Raw genomic sequence first — 24,914 nt, 5'->3', positions numbered from 1 at the left:
GATCTCAAATATAGAAATTTATTATAATTAGGTATCAATACAAGTACACACACACACACACCTCAGAGTCCCCAACTGGCAAGAACATTCTGGACACGTGGAAGAAAGCAAACTTAATTTGCAATGTTCAACAATCATGGGCAGTAAGGAAGGTTACAGAGTTGGAGCTAATTGCATCCTTAGCAGCTATATGAGGGGCCAGGTCTATTCTCATTCACATGAAGACAAGGGTTCTGTACCTGAGGATAGACGCGAGTTCCTGAGGCTTTTGCAAGAGGTGTTTTTAAACAATCCTGCATTCTGCAACCCACCTACAACACAATGCCTAATAAAACAGAAAGCCCTGATAACACTATCAAAACTGATAACACCCATTAGCTTGTGGGGGTTTTAAATTAATTAGTACAGTGCATAGATATGGGGAAGATTGTACAGTGCGACTTGACTACCCAAACCCAGGTTCTCATCAGAAACAGCCCACAGGCAGCAGAACTCTTCCCAAGTCACTGTGCTTGCTCCAAGGGTGCAAGAGGCATCCAGAAGGCTACTAGAAGTTGTGGGTGTGAAGTTCCCAACAAAGGCACTCTCCTAAAGGAATGCCCCGGCAGTGACAATGATGGGTTCAGCCCCAGAGAATGATGGGAAAGTGAGTGGCCAAGAAGGGGCAAAAAGGGAGAGGGTAGCTGGACATCAAACCATGCCCAGTTTCATCTGTCTGAACCAGCCTCTGGAAGCAAACAGATCAATGGCACCTCTCTCCATTCCACTTCCCCAGCTGCTCCTGCTCTTCATTAATTACTTTCATCTCTTGGCAAATATGCATAGACTCCATTCTGTGTGCGCACTGCAATAAAACTTCTTTATTGGTCTACATGCTGAATCTATCTGGGCACAGCATTTGTGCAGAGCTATTTACACTGGAACAAGTGCATTTTGTGGGTCCCTCCTGGCCTGGTTCAGGCAGAGCTGCACCGGAGAAGCCTGATGGAGGAAACCACTGCAGGGCTCCCCTTATAGAAGTCGCTTCCCCACTCTTCTCCACTGGGGCTGGGGCTTGTCTCTATGGCAGTATGTTATCTATCTCCCACCACCCATCCTCTCACACGAGTCCCACAAGAGAGTGCTAGGAGGGAAGCTGGACCCCACTTTGTGCACTGATCTGTGGGCGAGTGCATCTGAACCTTTGTTGGCACAATGAAGACGTCTGAGCAGTGCTTGTTCCTGACTACTCCCAGCACAGGAAGAGCTGTCAGTCCGGTGTTAGCATCCAGGGTGGTGACCCCAGCAGAGCCACACAGGGGCTCACGTAGCACAGCTTGTAGTCAGCTGCAGCCACATTCCTCAATGATCATGTCCTCGTGGTGACGGATGATGACCTCCCCTTTCTCATAGTACAGCATGGAGAGGGGGCTCATCTTGATGGGGGCGCAGGCTGGGCAGGGCACCCGGTGGGGATGGTGTGCCTTCAGCAAACTCTGGAGGAGAGAGAAGGGGAAAGCATGAGCCACCAGGCTTGTACCAGAACTAAGTGGCTGGGGACTTCCAGGGCCCCATCTGAGAGGGGCCTGTCTCGGGGAAAGCACTGGGCACGCAGCCCCAGCCAGGGACCAGGCCAACAGCATGAGCCTACAACAAACGATGGTCCCAGTTCCCTGTGCACTAACACTCCAGTTGTGACTGGTCCTGCTGGAGGCAGTGAGGCAAGTCCCCACTCAGCATGCATACAGGTCTACAGCAGAGCCTGTCAGACAGTATCACACAGAGCTGCAAGGCACCAGGCCATGCATACAGGAGCCAAACCCTGTAAGGGTTTGCCTAGTCTCCTGCTGGCCCCAGGGCTGATGTGAGGTTCCTACAACATGTGGCTGCTGGGTTTAGCCTGAGGCTTAATGCAGGTGGTTGCCATTGCCTGAGCAGCTCCCCACTGCCCCATTCCCCAAACGTTCCCACCATGCCTGGGTTAAGAGTTAAAACTAGCCCAGACTAAGCAGCCTAGAGACAAATCCTATGCTGACTCTGGGGAAGTGGGGAGTCCTGGAGTCAGAATCTCTGCTGCTAGGATGCTGCTACTGGACCAGCAACCAATGGCAGCTGTGACTTAGGGAATCAGTCCCTGTTCAAAAGCAGCCTCTGCTTCCCAGGGTCAGCCCAGTGCAGAGCTAGGCAACAGCTTGCCCCAGGGGCAGAGATGGCTCTTACCTGCATGTACGCATGATTAGTGGGCTTGAAGGTTGCATCCACAGGTGCCGGGCACTCCCCCTCACACCGGTAGGCATTGTACTTCTTGGGGTGAACAATCCAGAGGCCCCAGTCTGTTTGCGCAAAGTCCACCATCATGTCCACCCTCCTGCACAGAGACCTGCCTTCCTCCCCTGGCCTGGGAGCAGGCATGCCACTCATTTTAATCCTCTGCTTCTCCTTCCTGGTCCTGCGGTGTCGGCGGCTCCCCAGGTGCCTGGAGGTGCTGTCCGACATGACGTACTTGGAGGTCTCCACTGCCCGGATGAGTGTGGGCACATGGGAGGGCTCTGCCGAAGGCTTGTCTTTGGAGAAGACAACCAGCAGGACCCTGTCCGTCATAGCCTGGGCCAGGGTCAGCTCCGCATGCTGGGAGCCACTGACATCCAGAGCGCCCAGCATTTCAGAGGCACTGCCATGCCTCTCCTCCCAGCCGTGCCTCGGGATGCCTGCAGGCTCAGGATGCTCTCTGCTGCCGGGGGCCGTGCCTTGGTGCAGCCACGCTCGGAGCATGCCGGTGATGTCAAACACTTTCCAGGAGGCCTGGCTGAAGGCCGGGCTCCCAGCAAAGGTGCCCAGGAACAGCCTATCCACGCAGGTGTGGTTGTGCTGGCATTGGCGCTCCTGGCGGTGGTAGATGTCCACTGTCACATTGCGGGCGGGTGAGGCAGGCGGTAGGCGGACCCGCAGCTCGGCCAGCTTCACCTCCTGGCTGCCGGAGATGGGGCTCATGTCGAAGGAGAAAGCCCAGCGGTCCCCAGCCTGGAGGGAGCCTGGAGGAGACAGGGGCAAGGACAGATGAGCGGCGCACCCCACACCCTGCGGGCAAGCCAAGCTGGGGGGGCTGCAGCGGGGCAGGGGACAGGTGCTGGCACCAGCCGAGGGGGCAGACCTGCCTGTCCCTGCCCTCCACCCGAGGGGCAGCTGATGAGCCCCCCCGCGCACCGCCCCGGGCAGCCCAGGCAGCGCTCCGGGACCTCACCCTTGGCCGCCAGGCTGAGCACCGCGTCGGAGAGCCGCAGCGCCGCCACCTCGGGCCCGGGGCCGCCGCGGGCCAGCGAGCGGTACAGCTGCAGCATGTAGCCGGCGCCGGGGCCGGCCGCTCGCAGCGGCAGCAGCAGCAGCGCCGCCAGGCACAGCCGCAGGGGCATGGCGGGGAGCCGGCCCGCCCCGCACCGCCCCGCTATATATCACCGCGCCCGCCCCGCTCCGCCCCCCGCCGCCGCTGCCGCCCAGCGGCCGCCCCGGGCACGGCCTCGGCGCCGCTTCAGCACCGCCGGCATGGACAGCGCCCGGCCACAAGCGCCTGCCCCGCCCCGCCCCCTGCCCCGCCCCCTGCCCGTGCTGTGTAGAGGTTTGCTTGGTTGTTTTTTGGGGAATTGGGGCTGGTTTTGTTTGTTTGTTTGTTTGTTTGGGTCTTGGTCTTGTGGCCCTGCCCTGCCCCGCGCCTTTGCCCCGTGCCCGTGCTTTTTAGGGTGTTTATTTCTTTTTGTCCTTGGGGGATTTTTTGATTGTTTTTGTTTCTTTGTTTTGGGGGCGGGTTTGGTTGTTTTTGTGCCCCTGCACCTTGCCCGGGCAGGCGGGAAGCGGGAGGCGGGAGGCGGGAGTCCCCTCCCCCCCCGCCCCCCACGGGCGGCCCCTTTAAGACGCGGCGGGAAGAAAGGGGGGGGAATCTCGCGCGCGCGTGACGTCAGAGCCTCGCGAGAGCCGGGCGCGCGGGGAAGATGGCGGCCGCTGCAGCGGCGGGAACCCCCCCGGGGGCCGCGGTGCCGGCGCCCGAGGAGGGGGAGGCGGCGCCGGAGGCCGCGGCCGGGGACCCCCCCGCGCCCCCCGAGCCGGGCGCCGCGGACTCTGAGGCCGGGTGAGGGCCGGTGCGGCAGGGTGCCCTCCCGCGGCGATGCGCGCCTGCCCATTGGCCGGGGCGCCTGCCACTCGGAAAAGGGGGCGGGGGCTGGGGAGGGGGCTAGGATGGTCCCGCCCCCGGGGCAGGGACCACGTGGGTGGCGGGGCGCCCATGCTAGGCTCACACTGTCCATCCGCAGGGCCGAGGCCGTGCTGGGGGATGTCACCGCTGCCCTGGAGACGGAGTCGTCCAGCGGGAAGGATGCCCTGGTAGGTCCCTGCACGCGTCCGCACGGGGCTCGGCCCCAGCAGCACGGCATCGCCGCACCTGCGGTAGCCAAAGCACCAGGATCCCACTGGCTCTTTCCTCCCTGCAGAGCTGCCACATCCCTCCTTTCACTCGGGTGGGCACGCGCCTCCGGTCATAGCCACAGCCAGGGAGACCAGGGCCAGAGGCGTTTGCTTTGATGCTGGCATTCCTCAACCCACCCAAAAGCAGGGCACGGGAGTACAAAAAGGGCCAGCTCTTGGAGAAGCATTCAAATAAAGCCACTCATAGACAAGAAGGCTGTGAGTTTTGGCCACGACCTGCCTGGACATATTCAGTTATGTCACTTAGAAATGGTTGTCCTTTAAAGGAGAAACCTGTGGGAAACTCCCTTGCAGGATGGCACAGCTGCAGGTTGCTTGGGGCATGCTTCACACACCCACCCTGACCCCGCACATTGGGGGCGCCGGGTCGGCACTGGTCATTGATGTTTGCAAGGGTACAAGAAAGGTTGAGGACCACTGGACTGGTGCCGCTGGCTCTGGAACGAGCGCAGCCTGCTGCGTGCAAAGCACAGAGCTCCTTGTCCAGGCTGGGTGTAGGGCAGTGTTTCCCAACCGCTGTGCCATGAGAAACTAACACGCGTGCCTCAGTGAGCTCGTAAGTAGGGAGTGGGGAATGCCTTCACAGGCATGCCTCAGAAAAATTTTATGCATGTAAGTGTGCCTGGGGCTGCAAAAGGTTGGGAAACACCTGTGCAGGGGACCTGTCGCTGCTCTATTTGGTATGTTGGGAATTGCAGGTCCTCATGAGAAGTGGATGTCAAAACCCTCTAAGGGCATAAGGGGCTTGTCCACCCTGGGACAACCTGGGTTGGGAGCATCTGTGCCAAAATAAATGGTAAAAACGCTCCTTGTGAACGGAGCACTCTTACGTGGTAGCGGTTTCGTTCATAAACAGATGACCAAGGCTTATAGTCGGAGGATTTTTAGCTCTTTAGGTGCCATATGCATGGGTGCCATGGGTCTCCAGCTGCAGTAATTCAATTTAGAATCAAGTGTTTTGAATAATCTTTCTGTTATGTGGTAAGATTTGCGTAATGCATTGTATGGAAACAACACTAAGATACTTGCAGCAAACTTGGCTTGTATGCCTTTATGTACTCCTGATTACAGTAAGAGAAGGGGAAATTGTATTAGAAATAAAAGATATTTTTCCAGGAGGTATCAGCAAAATGTTATTAATTAGTTATCGGGCGCCTGGCAAAGCATAAAACATCAACAACCTTGAATAGCCAACAAATTGACTGGCTCAGGGGCAGCTGGATTTAGATTAGAAATGGAATGAAAATGCTGCTGGGTTATTCCCCAGTGACAGATGCCATGCAATAATTCAAGGCCATTCCCAGCACAGTTGTATATTAAATATTGCCGGTTTGAAAGTACAAAGAAATCTGTTTCCTTGAAATTCTGCTATCCAGGGTGCTGTACCAAATGTGCCTCCTGATTGACATAGGATGAGTCTTGGTGCTTTGCCTAAACCAGCCTGTTTCTTTTCTGCTGTGATTACAGGAAGGTGCCGGGGAGAACTCTGAAGTCTTGGACACGCAGACGGGTTCTGTGGATGAAGAGAATGGGCGACAGCTTGGGGAGATAGAGCTGCAGTGCGGGATTTGCACAAAGTGGTTCACAGCAGACACCTTTGGCATTGATACTACGTACGTGGCATCTTTGCTTGGCACCAAATGTCATTTGTGCTTGCGTGGCTCCTATTCAGGGAAGAGAAACCACATACTGACTGAATTTTGTAACATTTAACTCCTGCAGATGATCTGAATTTCTTAGCCATTCTTTTAGGAGATGGCGTTTACTTAAACCTGCTCGGGGATGATTTTTCAATTGATGCAGTCTCTAAAAATCAAAGAACTCAGTGGCTACAGGATCACAACGTGCTTTGCCACCTGTTATCATCTCACACCTCACATACTTGCACTTTATTCCGTTGATTTATTATGTATTTAAGCAGATTGGTAGCAAGTGCGTCCTTGCATGAGAGGGTTGATGCTTACATTGTACCGTAAGTGTTGTAGAAGGAAGAATGTGCTTCATTTGAAGATGCAGTTTGCAAGATCCTTCAAATCAATACATTTTTGACAGGTCAGCTAAGTTATGTACTAAATTTAGGTTTACACAAAAGGAAACAAAACGAGAAATTTTTGTAATGTAAATTCCCTGGGACCAAAGACCTTGTCTTCCTGTTTTATTTGTGTAAAATATAGCAAGCTGAGAGTTATGTAAATAATAGCAAGCCAGTCTTATAAAACATTACATGATATATTTATGTTTTCCTCACTCTCTAATCTTTGTGTGCATTTGGACATTCTCATAAAGTCTTTGCAGCCTTGGGCTACTCCAGGAAAAGATTGTGAAGCTGACATTTAAAAAAAAAAACAAAAAACAGCTTACTTTCACTGACTCGAGCTGATAGGCAGGAAAGTAAAGATTACCTGTAAAGGGAAAGCAAATGCAGTTTGACATCTGAGATGCTTACAATAATTTAAAACACCGAAGTTCAAAATTGAAAGATGGTTTTAAAGCTGACTTACTTTACATTTCCCTCGGAATATTAAAACAACTTTAGAAATACCTTGACGTATCTGTGCTTTATTGTTAGAAGCTCCTAGAGTTGCTTTCAGCTTAATTTGACTGGATAAATTTCAGGACTGGTTCTGAAACCAAAAAAATATTAAATTTAAGCTCACTTAATTTTTTCCAGAATGCACTGGGTTTCATTGATCCTGAGGATAAATTCAAGTTGTGTATGGTAACTTACCACGTGCTGTTACTTTCACAGATCATGCCTGCCTTTCATGACCAACTACAGTTTCCATTGCAATGTTTGCCATCACAGTGGAAACACCTATTTCCTAAGAAAACAAGCAAGTAAGTAAATAAACCAATCAGCATGTCCTGTAAAAGTTGGATGCTCTTCCTCTTTCTCATTTTTGTTGAGGAGGGAATGATGCATGCTGACCTTCGTTGTAAGCTGGTTTGGTTCTTGATGGGTCTGGTGAAGTTCTGCATTCTGGTTGCGAAGAACCTTCTGATAAGCTGCCTTTTCTAAACATTGCAGAAGCTGTGCGGCGGAGATTGTTTTGTTTTGGTGGGGGGGGTGTATTTGCTAACTGCAATGCTATATAAATACACTTGACCTTCCTCATCAAGAGTGTAACTGGAGCTCTGCTATATTTTTGTTTTTAAGATCTGAAGGAAATGTGCCTTAGTGCTCTGGCCAACTTAACATGGCAGTCAAGGACACAAGATGAGCACCCAAAAACAATGTTCTCAAAAGACAAGGTACAGCTATAATTACACACAGTCATGTCTGAATGTGAGTAATGATTTGACAAAAGAGCAGTCATCTAGATCTACAAGTTCAAACAGTAGGAGCTGTCAGTCTTACCAGCTCTTGTAGGTAAATTTCTAAATGTATACATGATCTTGATGTGAAAGGTTTAATAAAGTAGCTTTACATCTTTTAGCCCTTACCTGCTTGCAGTTGCTAAAAGCCTCATTTTATTACCCTCTTAAAACAGGATATTATACCGTTTATTGATAAGTACTGGGAGTGTATGACGACAAGACAGAGACCTGGAAAAATGACTTGGCCAAACAACATTGTAAAAACAATGGTAAGTCAGTTTACACTTTATGAGGCTCTTTAATGATACAGTTTCAGTTGCCTTCCAATAGAATCATAGGTGCTATTAACTAGCATGGAAGGTAGAAAAACAGTTCAGACATTAATACTTTTTGTTGTGGCTTCATATTTACCTAGTTCTCAGAAGTACTGGTTCATCAGTTCTAGACACTTTGGGACATGATAGGGTCCTATGAGTGTCTTCAATGATTCTTCTCTATTTCAGTGCAAAGAGAGAGATGTGTTTTTGGTGAAAGAGCATCCAGATCCAGGCAGTAAAGACCCAGAGGAGGATTATCCAAAATTTGGCCTTCTAGATCAAGTAAGTGATGAGAGGCAAATGGAAAATTATTTCCTTTGCACCAGTTTCATGGCTTGATGTGAACACCTTGCACATTATTTTAGTGTGTATATATTGGGAATATATGAATAAATATAACTTAATTCTAGGTACCTACCCTACTTTTCTAATTAAAAAAACAACAACCTGTTACTTGAGCCTGCTTAGAATAGGATGGCACATACAGGCAAGTGGCTACTGCTGCTGATTCAGCTCTGCTGGAGAAACATTCAAGTCAAATCAAAAGTAGGCAAGAAGATTGTGAATTTTGGCCGTGTCCTTTCTGGATAAACTCAGTTACGTTATCTGGCAATAACAGCAGGGTTAGGGCCTGATCAGCTGCTGATGCTTCTCTTTCTAGTATGTGTCTGGGCTTTTAAAAGGGAACAATCTTCTTTATAGCCCTTGCTGCACACCCTGATGGCATCCAGTATCCTCATTCTTAATGCTGCTATATTAACATAACACTACAATTGAAACACGTTTCTTCTTTTTTTGCAATGGAGACTGAATTCCTTATGGCAAGATGGGGAGAAGAAAAAGGCAGGTCTTCTTATCCCTTTCGCTTATGTTCACATAAATCCTGCCTCTCTTTTTAGAAAAACATGTACCTAAGTTGCCTGTGTTTGTGTCCAGTCCTGCAGTTCGTAACTACTCAATGCTATGCAACAGCGGTAGAGAACAAAGCAAAATGGTGAGAACCTGACCTGCAAGGTGCAAAGGGTACATAGTTGAATCCTTCCTGGAACTAGGAAAACTTAATCATTCTAGACTGCAGGAGGAGTAAGACTTCAGTGACAAATGAATTATTTTACACTGTGCTCCTAAAATTTTGATAGTGCTTCAGGTCTTGGAAATTCCTTAAGAACAAAAACCTCCTGCTGGAACTATGTGTTCACACACTTAGAACAGGCAGTAGGTACTACCATCCGTATAGTAGTGGTGCTTTTAAATTGAATTTTGTCTTTCAGGACCTGGCTAACATTGGTCCAGCGTATGATAACCAGAAACAGAACAATGCTGTGTCTACTAGTGGAAGTTTAAATGGCAAGTCCTTTAACTTTATCAAAATATGTGTTAAGTATTTAGGAATGTGTCACATTTTTACAAAGCCCTGAAGTTGGATATGTATGCTATGAATTAACTGGGGCATGTACAGTTTTTAGAAAAATTTAAAATCTAGTTAATTGGTTATTATGTACTCCTTTGACTGCTTTTCTTGGAACACTTTGAGCCAAGTTAAACCTATGCCTAGTCTATCAACAGAAGTATACATTTGTCCTTACCTTAGCAGTGTTAGCCCAAGTTAACTTTCTCAGGTTGCCAGACATACAAATTATTGTGCATACCTGCTTGGAAGAGACCTAGTTGATCAGGAAAACTGAGATCTTTCACATTCTCTTCTATTTTTCTCTCTTCTCTCCACACCTACCACCATGATTTTAATTGTGGCATAACTCCTGTTGCTCAAATCTCCCATTTTCCTTACTCTGAGATTTCAGTATACTTTCTGTCATGAGCCTCAATATTCTTTCCACTGGTGTAATAACAGCTTTGGTAAAATAATCTCTTAGGCTGCATCCAGACGAGCGCGGCTGTGCTATATGTTGCGCCATGGACATGTCTGCGGTGCCACATACCACACATTCTGCTGTTGTCTGCACTGCAGGGGAGCAGGGAGGGGAGGGGAGGTTGATCCCTGGATATCCAGAGGTCAAAAAACCTGTACCAAAAATGTGGAGCAGTGCATGCGGGGGCAGCACTCGCCTCTCAAAACAGGAAGCTGTCTGGCCGGAGCCATTCTCTGGCTTCCAGCCAGGCTCTGAGTGGCAGGATCGCTACTGCTGCAGCCCCAGGAGGCACCCAGGACCCTAGGTAAGGCTGCTGGGTCTGAGCCCAGTGCTGGCCTCAGCCTCCCCTACCCCACCTGGGGTAACCTGCCACATGCCAGAGGGCGCCTAGCATGGGCATTCCCCAGGGACAACTAGTGGTGGCACAAGGTGCATCTCTGGTAGTTGTCCCCAGGGAACCAAACGTCCACGCTTGTGTGGACATCGCCTTAGTGAGCAAGGCAAACCTTTTCATATGTTAGTTAATATAAACTTGCTCTGAAAAATCTCCACTTGTGTGATAAACCATTCCTCTGCAAATGCACATATGTTACTAGCAGCTAATGAGCTAACTTGTCTTTAAAAAATGCTCTGTACTTTTTGTCACTGTAGATCTCTAAAGTATATATTTCAGTTCATGCACTGGTTGTGTTCTCCTTTAGTTATTAAAATTTGACAAATACATGGTGCCACTTCTGTTCCTGCAGGTGGAGCCTCTTTGGGAGGTGAATATTTTCAGCTTCTCAAACTTAAGTATTGCTGTGGTTTGGAAAGCTTTTTTGCTCAATTGTCTTAGAAGCTAAAGTCAATTAGAAATCTAAAGTGTGTCCTGAAATGATTGCTGTAATACTAAATACAAAACAATTCCACTTTTAATGTTCAGCAACTAGAAGCTTTTAAATTGTCATATTCTGCCTCACTTGACTGGCATCAGGTCCCTTCCAACAGAATTTTTCTTTTGAAGGATTCAGTAGGATACTTAATAGACATCCAAAATTTAACCGTTTTGGCTTCTGAATAATGGGTCTGTAAAGCCCATTCTACAGTATTCTAACATTAATAAGGGAAACTTCAGATGTGCTTGGAAGGCTTTATTTTTGCCAGTGCGAAGCGTGTTATGACATGCTGGGAGTTGATCTGCAAGATTAACACAAGCAGGTGTAGTCAGAGCTGGTCAGGTTTGTGCAGAATATGATAACCCCTCAAAGGTCTCGGGCCCTTATACTGCAGCAAGTATGCTGGTAATTTAAAAGCTTGCTCTGTTCTTAGTTACAATACACCGCGCACTAAAAGGTGTTGATCTACAATCCAAAGAAACCTTGTAATTGCATCCTTTTAAGTTAATAGTAAAAATCATTTTTTCCAAAAACCCTATGTATTCTCCTGCTAAAATACTACACTCGGAGTAATTTGGCATATCTGATGCATCAAAGAAGTTGCATGATAATTTGGCACAATTTTGGTGTTAGTCAATATTTTGTCCTGTACTTCAGTTGAATTAAAGTTAAATACGTTATTGTGAAAAGCCATTCTTTTTTCTTATTTTGATCCCAAACGGTAATAATTTTGGTATCACTGGAGAGAGACACCTTTTATTGCTTATTTTCCCCATCTTGGTGTATTTTATTTTATATATTGGATTTTAAACGTTAAGTGCTTACTGCTGAAGCAGGTATTGTGTGTCCAAGTGTTTCTCAAGCATATCGTGTGCCATTGAGAGAACTGACAGTCTGCTTAAGATGAGAAATGCGTACAGTGGGTCTTTGTTACTTTTGCAAAAGAAAATTAAACTGCATTATCTGCGTGTGTGGAATCTCCATGAAAGTGTGCATTAACTTTTGGTTTCAAACTAATCTTAAACGATAGGATAGGATTTATTTTCAATGGAAAAGTCATTACTTATCATTCACACAGTAAAAGCTTGACTTGAGCCCAACAAAGGAAGTTTTCCTGATTGATGTGCTCATCTATTTAAACCAGCACGTTCTCTAGATAAATTTTGGCTTTTACTGTGTTTGTTCTCTGTCAGCTTGTCAATTTAAATTTCAGACGGCTGCGTACAAGTTGGTTGACTCTTACTAAAGCAATAGACAAATGTGACAGTGTTGCACCCATGGCGGTTCCATACTCACCAGTTCCTTCTGCCACCAGCAGCCGTTGATATTTGGAATTGCGATGATTTTTTTCTTAAGGGGGTATTGCAGCAGGTGGCAGCGGGAAAGGAAGGGGAGCAAAACGCAAACAGCAAGACGGAGGGACCACAGGAACTGCCAAGAAAACCAGAAGGTAAATGGAAAGATACAGTCTGAATAGACTTAAGATAACAAAGAGAAATGGGGAAGGCATTGGAAAGCATAAGCGACTATCCTCCTCCTGGCCAGGGCTGTAGGGATGGCTTTAACAACAGGGGGTACCTGCATCCTATTTGTTACCTGCTGGTTTGGAAGCAAGAGGCAGCATCTTGTGCAAACTTGTACCACTCTACTGTGTCTTTGCATTAAGGTGCTTTCTGGAGGGGTGGATGCTCCCCTCTTTCAGGCGTCATCTCCTTAAGGAGAAAGTGGTGCACAGGCCCCAAAGTGGTCTTTTGCCCAGGAGTTAATTTGGCATTAGACTGGACATAGCTTAGGTTACTGAGTACATCCCCGGCCAGTCTGGTGTAGACAGGGCACATATAGACTGGGAAATCAGAAGGGGGTGATGCTGTCAGCAGCATGCCTTGTACAGAAGGGTTTGAAGAGGAAAATCTGAAGCAGGCTTGTTTGAGAACACTAGAGGCTTGTGGTTTGTGGCGTCAGCTGGTGCCCGGTTACTGACTTCTTACCTTTTGCTTTTCGCAGTGACCCCTTGTTTTCAGCTCAGCGCCTGCCACCTCATGGCTATCCTTTGGAACATCCTTTTAATAAAGATGGGTATCGTTATATTTTGGCTGAGCCTGACCCCCACGCACCTGACCCAGAGAAACTGGAGTTAGACTGCTGGGCAGGAAAGCCAATTCCTGGAGATCTCTACCGAGCGTGCCTGTATGAGCGGGTCTTACTGGCACTGCACGACCGAGGTATGGAGTCAGCTCTTCTTCTGTGACTTCAGTTTACTAGTTAGTAAAGCTCCAAAAAGAATTGCTTCAAGCAGCAGATGTAGATGTAGGATTGACTCTTTGTAGTCTGCCTGTCTGTGTATGCTACCGCAAGGTGAAAACTGAAAGTGAGATACTCAACTCCTTGTTCTCTCTGACTACTGCAGCTCCACAGTTAAAGATTTCTGATGACCGATTGACTGTCATAGGAGAGAAGGGGTATTCCATGGTACGAGCTTCACATGGGGTCCGTAAGGGAGCCTGGTATTTTGAAATATCCATAGATGAGATGCCTCCAGATACAGCTGCCAGACTCGGCTGGTCGCAGCCACTAGGTAAAGTAATTTCTAAAAACTTCTAACAGTAGCAGCTTTATTACCTGTTCTGGGTTTCCTCTCAATTTCTTCTGGTAATTCTGGCCTCTGTAAAATTCAAAGTGTTAAAAAGAGTAGGAAAACTGATGTCAACACTGGCAACTCTTTTTGTGGAAGCAACGAAACCATTAAGTGGTTGTTGTTTTTTTTCTAAATGTGATTGGAACAGCTGCAGCAAACCCTCAGGCATACTGTCTTCTGCCATGCTATTGTGATGCCAGTGTTTCAGACTCCCAGCATGTTTGCCTCACTACATTGGTTTAGTGAAGTGGGTATAGATAGCTGAGGACCTACAGAATCTTAGAACAGCAGAGGCTGTGCCCGAGCTTTCAGATACTGATGGTATGGAGCAAACATCTTTGTGTATTAAGTCCAGAAGATTCTCCCTGAAATGTTAACTCATATAGAAAATCCCTGCTTCATGCATAACTAGGCTTGAGTTTCTCTCAACTTTTAAGCAGTCCAGTCATTCAGAAGCCTGAAGGAATAATCTGTGACTGATCTCTGACTTTCCACAGGGAACCTTCAGGCTCCTCTGGGCTATGACAAATTTAGTTACTCTTGGCGAAGCAAAAAAGGAACAAAATTTCATCAGTCCATAGGCAAACACTATTCATCGGGCTATGGCCAAGGAGATATGCTCGGATTTTATATCAGTCTTCCCGAAGACACCGAGACTGCTAAGTCACTTCCTGATACCTACAAAGATAAAGTAAGTTGTGTTATGATGGCTTCCTTCAGTGTTGTTCTTACCACATGTTTTCTGAGTATCTGCGTCAGATGTTGGCTGTGTTTAACCAATGTCCAGTGCTTCCTACTTGGTTGCAAACATGGTTACTTTCCCTTTCTCATGTTTACTTAAGGTATTTAAACCTCATTGTTCATCGGTGACCTAACCGTAACTGTTTGCATCTCCACTACTAAGTGGTGCATGCACCAATTCAATCCTTGTACATTTACCATTAGCTATACTGCTTAAAGCTAATTGTGAACATCTTGCAGCCTGTTTTTAAGTGCTACTGTTGCTTACCTTTTTAGGCTCTGATCAAATTCAAAAGTTACTTGTATTTTGAAGAGAAGGACTTTGTGGATAAAGCAGAGAAAAGCTTAAAACAAGCACCTGGAAGCCAAGTAAGTTTAGCATGGGGGTAGGGTGGAACATGATCCAGACCACGTCAAAGATCCAACAGAACAAACAAGTTATTGAGAATTGGTGCAGTATGTACATTAGTTCATGCATTTTCATGAAGGATTCAAGCAGCACAAGGAATAGTATGACTACACTCTTACCTGTCCTATATACAAAGGTGGAGGTGGAGATTCCAGCTTAAGCTTCAATTGTCTAAGCTTAGGGAGACTCAAATAAGCCAGTGGGGCAGCTGGATTTCACTGTCCTCAACCAATAAGTCCCTGTAGGCAGCTGTGTTTTAAGGAATGCAAGATGTTAAATAAATACATAAGTAAAATCTAGGCAGATGTGCCAGGCACTCTGCAACATTAAGCCAAATAAATAGCTCCAGTGTTAAAGAAGATTCTATTATCAAAATCCTTAGGTTACTAAGTGAGGGGCAGATGGAAGGGATTTGAGATGGGGAGAGGCAGGAAGAGGGTTAAGATGAATCAGTGAAACATAGTGGCCTCTGGCTAACCGTTACTATTTTTGTTTCTCAGATAACCTTCTACAAGAACGGGGTCAGTCAAGGGGTTGCCTTTAAAGATATTTTTGAAGGCGTTTATTTCCCTGCCATTTCTCTGTATAAAGGCTGCACGGTACGTACGTAAGACACAGATGGAGTTTAGAAGACTAAATGAGGGAGCAGAAAATGTAGATTTGTACTGCAGTGGTTCCTAGGAGCCCTGATCATGGGTCTGACCCACCACATTTGAAAATGGACAGTCACGGAACAAGTCCCTGGCCCAAGGAGCTGAAAAAACACCCACAATCATTCCAAGCAAAGGGTTCCTTGTGGCTTTCAAGTTAACTCCTGCCATTGTCTATCTCTAGCCTCTAGAGAGATCCGTCAAGGCCACTTGAGGCTACACTTGAGTTTCTCTAAAGCTAAGAGGCCAAATACTTACCTTGGAGACTTAGCTTTTCACGTCACTTTCTTTCTTGGGTGCTGACATGTGTTGCCACGTAATGCTATGTGGCCACATTTCACCAAGTCATGACATGTTTTCCCTAAGTCAGACAAATATCGGAAGTGGCCACGTCCCCTGGCTCCTGTATTTGACCACTGTACTTCCTCTTCAGCGTGTTTCTCTGACACAGAACACATTTACTTTTCTTTCATAGGTTTCAATAAATTTTGGACCGTATTTCAAATACCCTCCAAGAGACATCACTTACCACCCAGTAAGTAGCAATGCAGCAGCTACAACTCTGCTTTTCCTGTGCTACTGCTACTATATCGGTTTTCAGTTTACCTGGTGGGCCTCCATTCTGTCAACAAAAGGCAGGTCAGAATTGTGAAGTGGCATTTTTCTTTTCTTGATTTCGAGGGTGAAGAAGAGACTGGAATGCACTTGCCTGAGGAGAAAAACCTAATAATCACTTTCCTCTGAATTTTGCTAGTACAGCTGCATTACCTAGATTTATAGTTTAGCATCATTTTACTGGGGCAAAGGGAGAAATGCACTGGGCTTGATCTCAATGAGCAGTGCTTTGGTTGAGATACTGCTTCTCTATCCTGCTCAGTATTTCTAGGAGGAATTATGTGGAGCTCAGACATTCCCTACGTTGTGCTTGAAATGGGATTAAAGCAAAGCATGTTCTCCCCCCCCCCCGGTGGATTCATTGGAAGCAAAATCTAAAATCTGCATTTGATCTCAGACCCCTGCCTTTTCAGACTCACACTTCTGAATCTGAAACAAATGGCAGAGAAGCTGGATATGGGTATAAGGAGGCTGTCGTAGTTAGTACTTAAAGCCTGGAAGGAATAAAGCCTGATACCCCAGGGATTAAAGCTCTCTGTAACTCTTGGGATTTAGGGATGGAACCTATTTTTCCTCACCCCAGAACTGGTAGAAGAGTCAGTATCCTAAACTACAGCACTCTGCCCCTGGACTGACCACCCCAGCCCCATTAACACTTTCCTTTCTCTACCCCAACAGATGAGCGACATGGGCTGGGGGGCTGTGGTAGAGCACACGCTGGCTGATGTCCTCTATCATGTGGAAACAGAAGTTGACGGCAGACGCAGCCCACCATGGGAGCCTTGACGGAGATGTTGTCTGTGCAGGCATTTAGCTTTTTTTTTTTTCTTCTTTTTTTAATTGTGGACTTTAGAAAAATAAATATGGTTTCTTTCTAGTGGAACGTGCACTGCTCAGTTTCTGAACCAGTCCTCTTTGGCCAGAACAAAACAGGGTGAAGCAGACTCAGCAGCTATTTCTGCAATGCACTCGTTGGCATTAGATGTATTATGTTCTCATGACCTGTTCTACCCCAGGGACTTTTCAGTGAATGCAGTGCTGTGCTGTATTGTGCTACCTACCAGCGTCCTCTACTACTCGTCCTTTTAAAGAGTCACCAAAATGACTATTTGATCATACTGCAATAATTTCTCATTTACTGTCCGGATTGGAAAAGTCATTCTAAGACTGGGCCCTGGCCATAAATGTCTGCTTCATAGTACAATGAAGCAGGTGCATCCAGATACCTTCCAACAGCGGAGTAGGATCATCTGTGCTACAGGATTTTTAAGTTGTCAGTAGCTCTCATACCAAGGGATTACTTTGTACCAAGACTACTGTGTTCAAACAAAACTATGGGACAAAGAAGGTCTGGGTTTGTTTTATATTAACTGGAAACCAGTTTAAAATAAAGTCTTTTCCCCAAGACTGGTTATGGCCTTGGCTGTTTTATGAAGGTTAGGACTTTCATTGTAAAGGTTGCTGCCAAATTCCATGGGACCAGCCCTTTTATCTAAACTGTTGGAGCATGTTGACTGTATGTACCTCCTCCTGGAGGCACAAGTGGTTTTAAAATCGGGGAATACTCTGAGGTCACACTGTTTTTAACAGATTTTATGGTCCAATACAAGTCTCTGAAGTGGACAAACTGGTTTCTTGTATGGAGGTAGGTAACACTCACAATAATAGGAAATAAAGGTTCTGAGCAGTTATTTAACTGGCTCTCTCTCTACTGAGCTCTGAATAAATGAAATGAGGCGTGGACTTTGTATTTCTTATATTTATTTTAAAAAGTATTGATACAGATTTCATACACTTAAGATTCATTTTTGGAAAAAAAGCCTGGTGAGTATATTAGACTACTAAACTGATTACACACATAGTCTACATAGCAGCTGTCTTTTTGGAGCTCTACAGGGCAGAGAAGGTAATAATTGTTCCCCCAAGTTGGTTACCTTCTGGGAAGTCTTAGAAAAGCATTGGTACCCTAGAGTGTAAAGTGAGATGAAGCTATTTTCACAATGAATAAGTTTCTCTATGCTACATGTAATTGCCTTCATTTAAAACAAATGTGCTTAGGGCTGGTTCACTGGGAGGTGTGTATGTTGCATTAACAACTGGAATAAATATTAAATAGTCACATAATATGCAAGTCTATACAAGAAAAATAAATACCTATGCATTCATTTATAAATTAATTTCCTACAGCAGAAATCCACCAAGTGCAAACCTAATCTGCAGCTGCCTGTACTGGAGGTTGAGCTAACTAGAGTGTAAAGCTTAGAAATCTGCACTGGAACAAGCTGCTACCTGTGTAGATTTCTTCTGTGAAATCTAAAGACAAACTTATTGCAGGCAGGTTGCATAGCTTGTCAGAGGTGGCTTTGCGGCATAATCCACATACCATAGAATATTTGCAAAGATGCAGGTAGCAGAATTACTCTAGTGTTGTATGCAACAGACCAGTCTCCTTAGAGTTGCAATAGGTTTTCCATCCTTCACTACCTTAAAACAAGTTACCTTCCTGCTCTTTTAAACAATACACAATACTCCTTTAAGCTGCCTATAGGAAGCTGTTTCCCTTTTCCATTAACATTTCAAATAATACAGTTCACCAGATAGGGATTTTGGAAGCTTCAAGAGGTCTTGGCTTGTCCACGCACAGGGAGAATGAGTTAAATGCAGTAACTATTCTGCACAAACTCCCCATCAGGACAGCTTTATTTTACACTTCGGTACCTCAGTGCCTTCTGAGGACCAAAGTTTGCAATGTGGTTTTTTCCACTGAGTGCAGTTTAGTCCAGCTTCAGAGGCATTAAGTGGGAAATAAGTGTCTATTGGGGAGCTCCTCTGGAATCTCTCTTAGAGGCTATTGCCAGGTGTAGACAAGCCCTTCAGTTATATTTTAAACCTGTAACTCAGTGAAGGTCTTTTAGGCCTAGTTTACCTATTCACATACATCACAGGAAAAGTTACTGGAGTATCTACAAAGTAAACGGGAAAATGAAGTGGGGCTTGCATTGCAGTCTTGGCCGCGTATGTGTTCTTCCACCTTTCTGCCTTGATGGAAGCAGAGCCCTCTTGTTAGAGCAAGAGAGTAGCTTCCCTGTAAAGATACCAAAAACTGTAGAAGAACACAAAGCTGGACACATTTCACCACGCGCCAAGAGAATTCTGATACTGCAGGCAGCAGAGGTGGCCCTGTCCTTTTTTAAGGTACCTGCTCTCAGTAGATCTGATGGGTTGGGGGTACACGGGGAGCCATTCTTCCCAGGTGGATGGCGATCTCGTGCTGCAGGGAGTACAGCAACATGCTTATCCAGAACTGGTCCAAGGCCAACTCTCATACTACGAGCTCCATTCTAAAGTCTAGCCTAGAAGCAGGTCTTGGATAATACAGTGGTGATTTCACCTTGGGGCGCATATCTTTGGCCCTGTTGGCCTGTGACAGTTTGTGACTATGGCTCAGGGTCAGGTTTCTTTATGGGGAGCAGCGAAACTTCAGCAGTTGACAGCGACTGCGGGAGGAGCTGGGCTAGCCAGGCGCTTGCGGAGATGGTTGGCAAAGTCTACCTGCGTCTGGGAAAGGACCTGATTGATGATCGATTTGGGCAGCCACCCCTGAGGGAGAACAGAGAATGAGATGGTGTTAGGTAAAGGGGTTTGCAGGGCAGGAGGCACAGGTGGCAAGGGTGAAGACATAGGCATGTGGAACATAGTGGCTCCCTAGGACCACCTCAAACAGGTTAAAAAAAACCCTAGAAAACTGTTGCAGCTTCACTTACAGCTGCACTGCAAGGACCTGCCCAGCTCTAAGGGAGCTCCACGCACTTACCTTCAGGTCAATGCTGAGAAGCCACGTTAACTTGGTCTGGGAAGGATTTTCAGCCACGGGACGAAGAATCATGCACGTGGGCCCGTTTTCAGCTCTGCGCGAGACGGGAAATGCATTGCATTAGGAAACTGGCAGCTGACCTCTGACCAGGGAAGTGGCATATTCTTTTCTATAGACGTTAACTAGGAGGGGGGCAGTCCTTTCCTTTTCAAGCCTTAGAAAAGCTGCATGCGTTAGACTCAGTCTGGGATTTATAAAAAGGTTTCTAGGAGCGTATTTTAGACTTTTGCTCTCCCTTGCCAGTAGGGCCAAGGGAGGGGGGGGGGGGGATACTCTTTACAGACAGGGACAATGGCTCTTTACCTTACAAATCCCTTCTGTTCTGGCATCGCCCCATGCTTCGTGGCCATCCCAGCCAGGACGCATGTTGAGCCGCGTCTCTTAGTGCACCGGACGCTGACAAAATCTCGCGGTCCAACGATGTTGCCAGGTGTAGCAGCAGCAGTTTCGTGGGTGATCAGCGTGTCTTTACCAATCTTTTGAAGAATCTGCGATGGGAACGGAGTTTCCCACCGTTAAACAGAGCCAGCCTACCATGCTGCATACATGGGCACTGCATGTCAAACCCTGCAGGCTGCAGTCTAAGACTTGGTCCCACGTTGAGATGACGTACCAGGACATTCCTGCACTCACAGTTCATGGAAAGCCTAACCAAGGTCTGCACCTTGCTGCAAGCGCCCAGCTTACTCTCTGTCATTGGCCTTGCCGTTCCAGAACAGCCTGGTGGGGCTCTTTCCAGGATGTTAGATTACAGTAAGCAAATCTGCACTGAGATGTAGGAGTGGATGCTAGATTCTTCCAGCACAGGGTCTAGTGTGATGAGTTCATAGGATGCTATGTTTAGGCAGCATCCAGCCCCGCTGCTATGTCTGATGTATAAACAACACCTAATATTTGCAGTAAAATGGATTCTCCTATATTTACAAGTGCAGGCTGCTCCGATTAGGAAATTCCCTTCTCCTGGGACAATATTACAGCTACTGCAAAATGCATTCCAGGTCAGCTGCAGGGAGCTTGGTCTCTAAAGGAGGCAAGGGTCTGTGCTCCTCAGAGAAAACAGCTCAGAGATGAAAGGTAAAAGGCAGGGACAGCCCCTGCCCAGGTGTATTTATGGGCTGAGCAATTCTTTTGTGCCTGTCTTAAGAAAGCAAAACCATAATTCTCCAGTCTCTGCGCACAGCACAAGTAAACAAAGCCTGTATTGCAGTCCCTGCCTAAAATCAGAGCCCAGGCACCCGTTCTTCCCCGCAGTCACCAGGGTCTCACCTTGACCTCCTGGACGTTGGGGTTCCAGTCTCCCATCTGCTCCATCCTTTCCACCAACTCGTCATACAGAGAATCCAGGGGCTGGTCCACAACCACCTCCAGGCGAAACACCTTCCCTACATCCGGCAGCACCTTGCTCAGCACTCGATCCCCATTGCCCTACAGGGAGAGGAGGCAGGAGAGTTTAACACTGCCCCCTGCACGTGCCCTGCGTTAATTCCTGACCATCAACACATGATACACAGCAATAATGCATGATTGGGCAGGAGCCCTACCACAGCTGTCTCTGTTTTCCAGCCGTCCTGGTCCCCAAGGATGCTGAGGGATTTCTGGAGGGCCTCCTCTCCCTGTTTGAGATAAGACATCTCCACTTCGTTGAAGGGCCTCTCCTCCAGCCTGGAGCCTGCGGAGAGGGGAGTTTACTTGGTCAGGGGTGAAGCACTGTTGGCAGCTCCAACCCCCTACAACAAACCAGCTTGATGCATGGTGCAAAACAGCTCACCCCGTGCACGCCAACCCTGTGGAGGGGGGCTTGGGGGAAGTACCCACGTGCTCAATTCCCACTGCATTTCTAGGTTTGGGATTTGGATTTTATAGACTAGGCTGCTTGCATCTCTGCTCCTCTGTAAGTGCGCATGTATCGCAGGTACAAGCTCTTGACAGATCTGGGCTGTGGCAAAAGCTACTCCAGGCTAATGCAAGACCCTCTCCTGGTGGCTCACCCCCATGGCACTTACTGAGCAAGGAACTCCTCCGGCGAACCTGGTTGATCCACTTCCCAGGGCCCGTGCCAGCGAAGGCGAGCTTGTTCAGCTCCTGGCTGATGGCAACAGCAGCCTTTCGACGCAGACCTTCAAACAAGAGAACAAAGCTGGGACTTAGCAGGACGAGTCTGCCTGCACTGTACTTCGCATTACGCTCCCAAGTGAAAGAAAAAATTCCCTGAACAGATTCCCCACCCGTTCAGTGCGCACAGATGTTTCGTCTCCCCGATTCTGCTCACCTGCCCAGGTCCCCAGGGAGGCAGTGCACTCACAGAAGAGGCACGTTCCCATCCGCTCTCTCCACTGCCTGCCTTTGAGCACAGCAGTGCTCCTGTCTAAGTAGCAACATCCTTTTGGTTTCTGCAAGCAGAGTGGACTTGCATCCCTGCAGGACCTTCCCCAGAAGGTGATCTCCAGTTCCCATGGGCCTCAGCACAGAGCCAGGAAATCACATTTTGTCCTTTATTAACACATGAGGGGAGGGACATGAGGGGAGGGATGGGGCCTATAATGAGGCTATACAGCTGTAACATGGAGAGCAAGTCCTGCCAACCACTGGAAGGGGGTTTACCTCTGGCTTCAGATGAGAAAGTGGGGTGGGATTTGAGAAGTCTCAGCAGCAGCAGCAGGTGCCCACTGACACCTGCCCTAGGACACAGAGCACAACAGAGGGAGAGCTCCAAGCCAGGAGAACCAGGTTTGCTACAGGAAGGTGCTTTGGCCTGCAGCGTGCCACTTGCTGCAAGCAGCTGGATCAGACCCCTGCTGTAATACAATGGGGAAAGCCAGAGAGCAGAGCAGGCTGCTCCTCGTTTGCAACAGCTTGGCAGGGAGGAAATACATCCCAACAGCAGGAAGGCCTCAGCCCCTGTCAGGCAAACACCTGGGAGCAGGGAATGGACTCTTTATCTGTGCTTGCAAAGCACCGGGTGCATTTAAAACATTGCAAAAAACCGAGTGCAACAGCCCTGGACAAAGAGAAGTGTCCTGCATTCACCAACAGGCATGAAACCTTCCCCTGCTCCTGCTGAACAGGCTCTTCTGGCAGCAGCTAAGGGCACAGTGCAAAAGGCATTGGGCTCCATGGCGTAGCAGAGACAGCGCACAGAGGAGCCCCAATAAGCAGACTTATCACAAGCAAGAAGTGCTTTCAGACCAGTTCAAAGCCAGCCCCCTCCCCAGACGCCCAGGGATGCTCCCCCTCACCTGTCATGTTGCGCAGGTGCCTGTACGAGATCCCAGCACACAACTTGAAGGTAGCTGGCAGCATGGTCCTTGGCTGGAGGATCTCTGCTCTCAGGAGCTTGTGTCTCTGCAGCAGCCGGCCCAGGGCTCAGTGTTCGCCTGGTGCAGCCCTCTGGGCTCTCAGCCTTAAATACTGCAGCTGAAGGATGCTTGTTTGTCAGCAAGGAGATAAGGAGAGGCATCGCTTACAGCAGGCTGCAGGGGCCAAGGCCAAAGTCATCTCCTCAGGCATCTGTCATGGGGTTGCAAGGGGCAGCTCCGATCAAGGGAAGCAGCAGGTCCTGCCACCCCGACTCTGCTTTATTAACCCTGTGCAGCCCAGCGTAGTGCTACCTTGGACAGAGTAGGTGCTAGCAGGTTGGTGCTGGGGGCTCCCGATCCACCGGCCTTGCAATCCTTGGCCACGCGCAGACCCCTCAAGGCAAACATTTGCTGCCTGACTTGCACACGGCGCAGTAACACAGGCAGGGTATTACCACTGCAATTACACCCTCTCCACACAACTGCCTGTGGCTTCCTCCCAGTTGCTACCTCTGAGGATACAGTGCACTCCAGCAGCTGCCTTGCCCTGCACCCTACAAAGGAGCTGGCTCATAGCCTCGTCTCTAGATTTACCCCCAAGGGAGGACTGCAGATTGCAGAAGCTGGACATCTCAGGGGGAGAGTGGGACCGGCCTTCCACACCAGCCTGCAGTCAGCTTGGGGGCTGCTAGGAATGGAGACCCAAGGGGGTCCCAACCTACAGCGGATAGGCCGTGAGCGGAGGTCTGACATCACAGTAACCATTTGCACTGTAGACAGTAAAAACCCCGAAAGCACGCAGGTACGACCTGCCTTCAACACAGGAAGCCAGTTAATGCATTTCCCTAAGCCTGGCATTGCCCCTGGCTCTGGTTTGGGCAGGCCACGGTGCGAGCTGTGGCTCAGCTGGGCCCCAGTCTAGACTGGGATCAGACTTCTTCTGCCCTGCTGTTCTGGTGCCATTGTGGAGCTGTGGGCAGGGACAGGCTGGTGACCACACGGGCCTGGAGCCCCGGCTGCCTGCAAGCACAAGCCCGACATGCTGGCCTGGTGCACCCGGCCCGTCACTGTGCAAACCGTTCTCAAAGCTGCCTTGGCCAGAGCATCAGCTGAACAGCGCGCCCTGCACCCAGGCCAGTCGCACCCGGCCCCAGCCCCAACCCCCTGTATGCCTCCTCCTTACCCACGGGACCCAAAGCGCTTCACCCCAGAGCCCTGTTCTGCTAACCAGGAAGGAGCAAAGGGCCAGACCCAAGGTCACCTCACAGGGCAGTGGCAGAGCCAAGCCTTCCCTGACCCCAGTTGGCCCACGAGGGGTGTACTGCAGTGGGGCTCTCTGGGCTGGGGAAGTCCCCTGCCTCGCAACCAGCCCACGTGAGCTGCGCACGTATCTTCTGGAGAGCTCAATTATCTCCCAGCAGGCTTGTGGGGGGGTGGGGAGACTGACAGGAGCGATAACGCTCAAGGATGAGATGACATTTCTCAGATGAGTTACAGCCTGAGACACGCGCTGCGGAGAGCCAGTGAATCACCCGCTGCTTCCTTTGACGTCAGCTCTTGCGCCCTCCCGCAGGGAGCCTGACCTTCCCACCGGCTGTTGCAAGAACTTGGCGCGGTGGGAGGTCAGCGCTCACTGGGTCATTAGCCTAGGATGCTGACCCAACAGCCATGGGGTGGGGGCTGGGGCACCCCACTGGCACATGGAGGACAGGATTCTACCACTGATGTGCTCCATGACCTCAGGCATGTCTCTTCATCTCTTTTCCCTCCCACCACCTGCTCAGACTGTAAGCTGGCTGGGGCAGGGACTGTCCTGGCACAGCGAGTTTCTGCTCTCGGCTCACAACGTGCTGCCGCAGCA

At 48.5% G+C, this 24,914-nt stretch overlaps 3 protein-coding genes across 4 annotated transcripts; 1 reads left to right on the top strand and 2 right to left on the bottom strand.

The window, feature by feature from the left end:
- Positions 1-3,389, bottom strand: LOC102575762 (nodal homolog 2-A). Its single transcript, XM_006266145.3, has 3 exons — positions 3,221-3,389; positions 2,200-3,011; positions 1-1,475 (listed from the first exon to the last, which is right to left on the bottom strand). Exons 1-3 carry the CDS (start codon positions 3,387-3,389, stop codon positions 1,323-1,325), a joined length of 1,134 nt encoding a protein of 377 aa, XP_006266207.1. The 3' UTR covers positions 1-1,322.
- Positions 3,390-3,969: 580 nt separating this feature from the next.
- ASH2L (ASH2 like, histone lysine methyltransferase complex subunit) lies at positions 3,970-17,290 on the top strand. Of its 2 annotated transcripts, XM_019491475.2 has the most exons (17): positions 3,970-4,099; positions 4,281-4,350; positions 5,920-6,065; positions 7,202-7,290; positions 7,610-7,704; positions 7,944-8,039; positions 8,274-8,369; positions 9,359-9,434; positions 10,705-10,722; positions 12,190-12,283; positions 12,838-13,055; positions 13,241-13,408; positions 13,966-14,159; positions 14,486-14,578; positions 15,119-15,217; positions 15,744-15,803; positions 16,562-17,290. In XM_019491475.2, exons 4-17 carry the CDS (start codon positions 7,218-7,220, stop codon positions 16,667-16,669), a joined length of 1,488 nt encoding a protein of 495 aa, XP_019347020.1. In that variant the 5' UTR covers positions 3,970-4,099; positions 4,281-4,350; positions 5,920-6,065; positions 7,202-7,217; the 3' UTR covers positions 16,670-17,290. The 2 variants fall into 2 exon arrangements, with proteins under 2 accessions (XP_019347020.1, XP_014450783.1); XM_014595297.3 differs by lacking the exon at positions 10,705-10,722.
- A 337-nt stretch (positions 17,291-17,627) lies between these two features.
- Positions 17,628-23,151, bottom strand: STAR (steroidogenic acute regulatory protein). Its single transcript, XM_006266133.4, has 7 exons — positions 22,994-23,151; positions 21,761-21,874; positions 21,299-21,426; positions 21,024-21,182; positions 20,061-20,245; positions 19,698-19,791; positions 17,628-19,483 (listed from the first exon to the last, which is right to left on the bottom strand). Exons 1-7 carry the CDS (start codon positions 23,055-23,057, stop codon positions 19,364-19,366), a joined length of 864 nt encoding a protein of 287 aa, XP_006266195.2. The 5' UTR covers positions 23,058-23,151; the 3' UTR covers positions 17,628-19,363.
- Positions 23,152-24,914: the final 1,763 nt, after the last annotated feature.

This window comes from Alligator mississippiensis, chromosome 7, assembly GCF_030867095.1.
Source record: "Alligator mississippiensis isolate rAllMis1 chromosome 7, rAllMis1, whole genome shotgun sequence".
Taxonomy (NCBI): Eukaryota; Metazoa; Chordata; order Crocodylia; family Alligatoridae; genus Alligator; species Alligator mississippiensis.
The sequence above is the reverse complement of the archived record's forward strand: the minus strand, read 5'-3'. Positions and strand labels throughout refer to the sequence as shown.

Excerpts from the sequence above, each read along its gene's own strand:
- ASH2L (XM_019491475.2), top strand. The coding sequence starts at position 7,218 with ATGACCAACTACAGTTTCCATTGCAATGTTTGCCATCACAGTGGAAAC. Across the intron at positions 8,040-8,273 it reads ACAACATTGTAAAAACAATG|TGCAAAGAGAGAGATGTGTT; the intron begins GTAAGTCAGTTT and ends TCTCTATTTCAG. Across the intron at positions 8,370-9,358 it reads AATTTGGCCTTCTAGATCAA|GACCTGGCTAACATTGGTCC; the intron begins GTAAGTGATGAG and ends TTTGTCTTTCAG.
- STAR (XM_006266133.4), bottom strand. The coding sequence starts at position 23,057 with ATGCTGCCAGCTACCTTCAAGTTGTGTGCTGGGATCTCGTACAGGCAC. Across the intron at positions 21,427-21,760 it reads CCGGAGGAGTTCCTTGCTCA|GCTCCAGGCTGGAGGAGAGG; the intron begins GTAAGTGCCATG and ends CCCTCTCCGCAG. Across the intron at positions 19,484-19,697 it reads TTCTCAGCATTGACCTGAAG|GGGTGGCTGCCCAAATCGAT; the intron begins GTAAGTGCGTGG and ends GTTCTCCCTCAG.
- LOC102575762 (XM_006266145.3), bottom strand. The coding sequence starts at position 3,389 with ATGCCCCTGCGGCTGTGCCTGGCGGCGCTGCTGCTGCTGCCGCTGCGA. Across the intron at positions 3,012-3,220 it reads GCTCAGCCTGGCGGCCAAGG|GCTCCCTCCAGGCTGGGGAC; the intron begins GTGAGGTCCCGG and ends TGTCTCCTCCAG. Across the intron at positions 1,476-2,199 it reads CTAATCATGCGTACATGCAG|AGTTTGCTGAAGGCACACCA; the intron begins GTAAGAGCCATC and ends TCTCTCCTCCAG.